At 48.8% G+C, this 7325-nt stretch overlaps 4 protein-coding genes across 4 annotated transcripts; 1 reads left to right on the top strand and 3 right to left on the bottom strand.

Moving 5' to 3' along the window:
- Positions 1 to 235: 235 nt before the first annotated feature.
- Positions 236 to 1295, bottom strand: H257_18790 (hypothetical protein; the record flags this gene model as incomplete). The annotated part of the gene is made up of 2 exons (XM_009847913.1): positions 236 to 1138; positions 1173 to 1295. 2 exons carry the CDS (start codon positions 1293 to 1295, stop codon positions 236 to 238), a joined length of 1026 nt encoding a protein of 341 aa, XP_009846215.1.
- A 279-nt stretch (positions 1296 to 1574) lies between these two features.
- Positions 1575 to 2099, bottom strand: H257_18791 (hypothetical protein; the record flags this gene model as incomplete). The annotated part of the gene is made up of 1 exon (XM_009847914.1): positions 1575 to 2099. One exon carries the CDS (start codon positions 2097 to 2099, stop codon positions 1575 to 1577), a length of 525 nt encoding a protein of 174 aa, XP_009846216.1.
- Positions 2100 to 2707: 608 nt separating this feature from the next.
- On the bottom strand, positions 2708 to 3466 carry H257_18792 (hypothetical protein; the record flags this gene model as incomplete). Its single annotated transcript, XM_009847915.1, has 1 exon — positions 2708 to 3466. One exon carries the CDS (start codon positions 3464 to 3466, stop codon positions 2708 to 2710), a length of 759 nt encoding a protein of 252 aa, XP_009846217.1.
- Positions 3467 to 4889: 1423 nt separating this feature from the next.
- H257_18793 (hypothetical protein) lies at positions 4890 to 6970 on the top strand (the record flags this gene model as incomplete). Its single annotated transcript, XM_009847916.1, has 8 exons — positions 4890 to 4973; positions 5032 to 5199; positions 5248 to 5329; positions 5416 to 5679; positions 5784 to 5855; positions 5895 to 6160; positions 6217 to 6244; positions 6567 to 6970. The coding sequence occupies 8 exons, from the start codon at positions 4890 to 4892 to the stop codon at positions 6968 to 6970; spliced, it is 1368 nt and encodes a 455-aa protein (XP_009846218.1).
- Positions 6971 to 7325: the final 355 nt, after the last annotated feature.

The raw sequence follows: 7325 nt of genomic DNA on the forward strand, positions 1-7325 counted from the left end.
GGTAAGGTCGAACACCCCAAGGAATTGGGTGCCCTTGACGGATTCCAACACCATGAACTGGAAGGGCATGTCACTGGCCATTGGAATGGTCATCCTGTTCACCACGCGGTAGTCGATGGTGAGGCGGTAGTACCATGAACTGGAAGGGCATATCACTGGCCATTTGAATGGTCATCCTGTTCACCACGCGGTAGTCGATGGTGAGGTGGTAGTGTAGGAGCAGTTCTTCTGTCGTCTATTCACCGCTTGTCTTGAGCAGCTTCTTGCCGCTTGGTTTCATCACCGGGTTGACTGGACTACAGTATGCACTCGAAGAGTTGGAATAGATAATGCAATCTTCTTCAAGCTGGTTTCCAAATGCATCCAGGAACTTCGTCTCTAAAAGACTGGTCTTGCGGGCCGGGTGCGGCTGGGCATCGGCCTTAGCTTGATGTCCATGTTTGATACGTTCGCTGATTGTTCCACGGAATTGTGCGCGCCAAACGCCCTTGGCTGAGACCTGCGTGACGATTTCCTTGACCTTGCGGGTCTTGACGTGTTTGATCTTGAGCGTTTCAAACGCTTTTTCCAACAGTGACGCTGTGGCTTCTTCATCGAGTTTCTCGAGGTCTTGTTCACCATTTGCAAACGGCGAGTCGCCACCCCGAAGGCAATTGACTTCGTCTTCGTCGGGTTCACCCACGTCATCACCGTCTTCATGACTTTGGTCTTGAGCCACTTGTTCCAACAAGTGGTTGATGTTGATCCCAGTGGACTGCAACGCATAGCGCGAGACGGGAAATGAGTCGCTGCGGCTGATTACGTAGCATAGTTGCACACCGGGTAGGTTGACAGGTCCAGCTGCAGTGCTCAGACGGATTCGCAGGTTCGCCGCCACGTCTGTATACATCGGCTGTTCATCCACGGCGTAACCTTTCCAGGTCTTCACCAGTTGAACCACGTCGTCTTCAGTCTTCGTCTTCAATGCTTCCAGCATTTCTTCTGAAATGATGTTCGCATCATTTCCAGAGTCGGTATAAAACGGTACTTCCAGTACGCCGTTGAGGGTTGCCATGTTCACGGCATCGTCGGGCATGTAGGTGCGGTAGAACTTCTTGCCGAGCTTCTTCCGCACCTGCGCTATTTTCTTCGCGTACTTCTGGAACGGTTACGCAGGTATTCCAACCCCACACCCATTTGACGCGGTCGATGCCATCTCGGTCGAAATCGGTGCGGTCCTTGAAGTGATGCAGGCGTTCAAAGCAGGCACTGCACCGGGTGTGCGGTCGACCGTCCAGGATGAGTAGCTCGGTCATCCAATGGTAGTACTATTTGATTGCAAACTCGGTTCGGATTCCATCGCACAATACGTTGTTGGTAAGGCGGATGGCCAGGCATGATCTCCATTCGCCGCCGTAGTCCACCCACATCATGCTGGTGTGGTGCTTCGTTGACCTCGTCTAAGGCGTTACATGGTGCCTGTGCGTAATGTAGGCGCTACTGCATGTCGTCGTTCTCCTACCTCGTGCACGTACATGAAACGTTACGCGTAAGGAGGTAGGCGAGCCATACTATGTAGTAAATTCCATATTATATCACATCGACGCCGAGGTGAAACCCTTAAGGCATAACTTCGAGTAGAATTCGAAAGAGAAAGCGTCTTGAAGTGCAGACAGCTCGCCTTGCGTAGCTTTGACACGATGGCTGTAGCCATGCCAGTTTGCGAAGTTGAGGCACCACTGAATCAGGCTCTTGTATGCTCGATCGTTCGATGGCTTGGCTGCAGTGTACTCCTCCAGCAACTGAGGGTTGTACGACTTGATCCACGGCACGAGGTGCGCAGTCGTGAGGAAATGCTCCCCGTCTCGAACCGCTTCCATGAATGCCACCAGATTGCCAGCGAAGGGGATTTGTTCGATGCGTCCTTGACCAGCGAATGTTGCTCGAGACCCATGGTTGTTTGTACCGAGGTACGTCGACGCCGGAATGTTGTACGTCCTGGCGAATTCGCAGTCACTGGCGCATGGTCCAAGGAGGGCTTGTGTTCGGAGAAATACACGAATCTGCAGGACACAGTACCGACGGTGGTGGCGCCTTGCGATGGGCTGAACTGATGGCATTGTTGTCGAAACTGCAAATGCGGTGTTGTTGGTTTGAAAGTGGGCATATTTTGAATCAACCAATAGAAATCAATTATTTGATGTTTAAACTGACCAATCACGACGCTGATTCTTACTTTACTCCTATTGGTTAAATTCATTTGAATTATTACAAGGATGAATTTATAGAAATATGCGAGGTACGACTTTGGCCCAGTTCCGTCAGTTAACTGTAAGTTGACTTGCTACCAGCAGCAGCCCACTGGGGTGATACTGTAATAATCAGGTCAGGTTTACAGTGCGAGAGCATCTTGGGGGCTCTGATAATTCTTGAAAATCAATAATTATTTTACAGGGGCAAAAATACAATGCCAACATGAATAAAGCTCCACCTGTGATATACCCCAGTATATTACATTATACAAGTATTCGACAACACGAGGTAGTTTATGCTACTCATCGCTGTCGCAACCACTCATGCTGTCACACACGCTTGACGACAAAGTGTCGACATCAGAGGATGCGTCACTCTCACTTTCCTCGCGACCTCGTCTGCTGCCCCCGCTTCGGCGACACGGAGAGCACGATCGAGCTTGAGGAGCTTCGCTGTGACTCGATTGTGTTGTGGATTACGTCTGTGTCCAACTCATAGAACGCCTTCTCCAGGAGATCTCGTACATCTTGAAATGTGGTTGTCGAAATGTACGCACGTCCAACGGTGCCCTTGCGTTTGCCCGCAACAATTCAATTGGTTGCAGCTCGGGGAACCCGGGGCAGAGTACACAACATGATGGCCCCGGGTCTGTACCATGGCGACAACGACAGGCAGGACATGTTCGTCCAAGGGCTTCTTCAGTGCCTTCCAGATCGTCGTCTTGAGATCGGTAGGGTGACATTGGGACACTGCGGTCAAGACAAGCCTGGTACAGATCAGCCTTCTTCCATGACCCCTTCGGTGTTGATTTCGGCTTGCCCTTGTGGTATTTTGCATTATCCATGACGAACACGGCCGACGACCACCCCAGCTCTTCAACTTCATCCAGGAGCTTGCCAAACCAGTCGACAAAGTAGTCGTGGTTGGACATTGCATGGTAGTCCTTGACAATCTTGCCGCTCTTCTTGCCACCCACAAAGATGTCAAGGCCCAAAAGATGCGCTACGTCCGATCCATCGTCCAGAATACCGGCAATACAGCAGTATCGCCGGCCATTGTGCTTCGGCTTTGTCATGGGATCGTCGGTATGGTACTGGCTGTCCGCATGGCTCGAGTAGTGGTGATGGACAAAGCTTTCGTCCAGGTAGACTAAAGGGCGACGGGGGGACATCGTCACTGTGGGGACCATCATGCTCACGTACGCGTCACGGGCGTCCTCATGCGCCTTGCTCATACGATACTCGGTGGCACCCACACGCTTCCCCCTCGCATATCCTTGCTTGGCAAGGTACGACTGCACTGCGCGAAAGCAGGACTAATAGCTTTTCTTGTAGCTAGCATCGACCGACACGGCCTTGTGTTCTTGGAGAAGGGCTAACACGTCCTTCCCGACCGTCCGGGTGTGGGCCACCGAGCGGTCACAGATGAATGTCCTCACGAGATCACGGACAGCACGAGTGTACAGTCTTTTTCGCTCGATCTAGAAGCCGAACAATGGCTCCAGTGACATCCAGGTTGCCTTGCTCGCGGAGAGTCGCTTCGAGCCAAAGTATGTCCAACTTCTCATCGTACGACAAGCTGCTCCTACAGCGCAACTTGACGAACTGTTTGATTCGAGTTGTGATGGAAGCATCCATTGCGTTGACATCGGATTCGGTTGTGGCGCCGTAAGTTCGAAAATTATTTCATCGAAATCCGTTACGAAATGAAGGAATGAGACCAAAAAGAGTGCAATTTGGTATATTTTTGTAGGGGTTCTCGTTTTAGGCGCATGCGCCAGAGGCGCATGGTCCGGTTAAGCGTTATCCGGTCATGCATCCTTGTTTGAGGTTATTGTCAAAAATAGGATACAAAGTTTATACAGCTATCCGGATACCGAATGATTATACGGATGAATGGGTTGAATGGTCCGCACACGCTTTCGACGAATTTGCGATGCTCACATTCAAAACAAGGCAGCGAGATGAGCAGCGAACACACACTGGATGACCAGGATGGGGTTGACGAAGCCACCAGACCCAATGCAACCACAGAGAGCACCGTGTCGATGTTCGGTGGCTTGCTCGTTATGCACCATAACTTCATCGACGCAAATGAATTCATCACGAGTGTCCAGGCGTGGGCACGCGCCCAAGGGTTCACAGTCTCCCGGACGGGAAAGAATTTCTCCGACAAAAACCCCCACCCCGTACACGGCGGACGAGGTTCAATCATGTGGCGCTCTACGCTATACTGCACGCACAAGGAAGAGGTGTGCAGTGGCAGGTCGACGTGCCAGTGGCACATCAAGTTCAGTTTTGACAAGGCCAATCTGAATTATCCATTACGTCCATAGGTTAGTCATTTAACTTTAATGTAATTGTTATCTAAACTACTTTTTCATGTCAGGTTTGTCGCACAACCACAGTATTGCAGGAATGCATGTAGTTGGACATGGTGTGCAACTGTTGTCGCTTGAAAAACAATTGGAGCCGGGTGAAATCGACAGAGTAGTTGGACTTGGCCGTTTCAACTTGCCCGTGTCGAAAGTGCGTGAGATTATGGAAGCGTTGTATCCGGGCCGGATGTATTGCCCTAGGTTGCTGTCTCGCTTAAAGGACAGAGGGCATGTATTGCATCTTGGTCCTGATGTTGATAGTATGGGATGATTTTTTGAAATGGGATATGCCATGCAAGCCACCGGAGGTGTGTTCCATTTCAACCTAACGTCAGCATTGCAGTTAAAGAGCATTGTCATGCAGGTATTATTTATATGTATTATTTTTCATTACTATATATATGCTAATTTCGCCAACATAGAAACCCCAAATGATCAAGTACGCATCATCGTACGGCGACTTTGTGTTGTGTGATGGGACACACAACGTGTCCATGTATGTGCTGAAACTGATGCCATTCACGGTTGTCGATTGTCTTGGACGAAATGTCCTTTGTGGGGTAGCGTTAGATGAGTCTGAAAACTCCGAGGTACGATATATTTTGTATTTAATAAATTTAAGAAAATACATCATGTAGTCTGTCAAACTGGGGCTCGAGCTGTGTCAGTTGCATGCAGCGGGGTCTACCTTGATGACTGATGGCGGCAGTGCATACCCAGGTAATTGATATAGTCATATATTGTGCACGATGCACAACACATAACTCCTATTGATTTTAACGGTGGTGAAAATGTATATGAAATAGGGGTTGCGTCGGACTTGGGCATGGTGCACATTTTGTGCACTAAGCACTTCGAGGATGTCATCCTCAAAGGTTGCACAGGTCTTGGTGCACTGGCAAAGTCATTCAAGGCGGATTGCACGTCGCTACTGTACACGACGATGTCCGAAGTTGAGTTCCAAACTCGCTTTGATGTGGCGGAAGCAAAGTATGGTGTAGCCAAGGAGCCGGCCAAGGCATTGCTCAGTATATCTCGCCACAAAGAAAAGGTGTGCCGTGCCTTCACAGGTTGTAATGTCCATCAAATAATGTCCATCGAATAATATTTATCTATCACAATGCTTCATTTATCGATCTTAATGCTTAATTACACACCATAACATAAATGGCAGGAAGCGTCTTCACATGCAGCAGCCTAGCCACGCAGCGCGGTGAAAGCATGAACTCTGTCATCAAAGAGAATGGTAATATCCTTTGTACTATAGTGTGTGATAGTTTCATAGGTTTCAAGAAAAAAGAGCTGCGTCGCTTCAACCTTCTCCAGTTGGCCGAGCACTTATGGAGCATATTTCAACGACAAGAAATCAAGGCATGCGACGAATTGGTCACCCTTTTGGTGGCAAAGCGGCGCTGGTCGAACTACGTCGACGGCCTATGGCGAGCGAATGTGCTGAAGGCAGAGACGTTGCCTCATGTCACCGAGGTTGGCGGGATTTGGTATGTGTCGGGTTCGCACTTCGACGATGTGGCGGATGCAGCGCATCGTATTGTACTTGGCCAGGAAGGTGGACATCCGAGCTGTGATTGCTATGCGTTCAAGAGTAGCAAGATTCCATGTGCCGGAATCTGTCAGGTATGCCAATTATTTAATAATTTAGTATTAAAAATATATATTAAGGTGTTTTGTCGAATTGATGCCCCCTTATTGTGCCTGGCCAACCTCCATCCACGATGGCGCCTTGAAAGCCACCCGATGTATTCAAGTGCATTATGTCGGCTCAACATCAACGATCCAGCGGCTCGAACAAGTGACGCCGCGAATTCTGTACTAAATTCAACCTCCAACACCCCCGCAATTGCTCGCGGCGTCTCAATGCAGAGTTACGAAAAAGTAAAAGTGCCGGCGACCACAGGTGAACGAATCATGAAAATTCGTGATATGTGTACTCGCATAGAAAATGCAGTGGCGAGTACCCCACACACGTACCGCCTATTTATGGCTAATTTGTCAACATGGGTCGATGGCTTCCGTCAATCTGGCTACTCTGGAGGGTTGGAGCCATTCACGATGCCCCAGTACACTTCCCCGCCAGAGCTAATTGACGTGGTTGACGAAACGCGTCAGGCCGCAGCTAATGCTGTTCGAGGAGTTGCCCCCCCCCAAAAATCGTCGGAAAAGAGCAAGTCATGCGCGAACAAGTCAGTTTTGTCGTACCGAACTGGCCATCCTCGGAAGCGCAAACGTACGGTCTCGGCTCCAAGTAGTGCGACCCAAGAAGCAAGGCCACCTTCTGAGAGTTCAGTCTCGTCGCGCGGCCGTTTGCAGAGAGCTAAGCAGTTTGACAACTTTGTCGTGTAAAGCTAAATAAAGCTATGTTTTCCGAAGTTTTCTGAAGTTTTCCTAAGTTTTCTGAAGTTTTCTGAAGTTATCTGACGTTATCTGAAGTTTTCTGAAGTTTTCGGAAGTTTTCTGAAGTTTTCCTAAGTTTTCTTAATTGTACTGTAGTTTTCCTAAGTTTTCTGAATTGTACTGAAGTTTTCCTAAGTTTTCTGAAGTTTGCTGAAGTTTTACTAAGTTTTCTGAAATTTTCCTAAGTTTTCTGAAATTTTCCTAAGTTTTCTGAAATTTTCCTAAGTTTTCGGAAGTTTTCCTAAGTTTTCGGAAGTTTTCCTAAGGTTTCGGAAGTTTTCCTCAGTTTTCCTCAGTTTTTTTA

This window comes from Aphanomyces astaci (assembly GCF_000520075.1).
Source record: "Aphanomyces astaci strain APO3 unplaced genomic scaffold supercont1.220, whole genome shotgun sequence".
NCBI lineage: Eukaryota > Oomycota > Saprolegniomycetes > Saprolegniales > Verrucalvaceae > Aphanomyces > Aphanomyces astaci.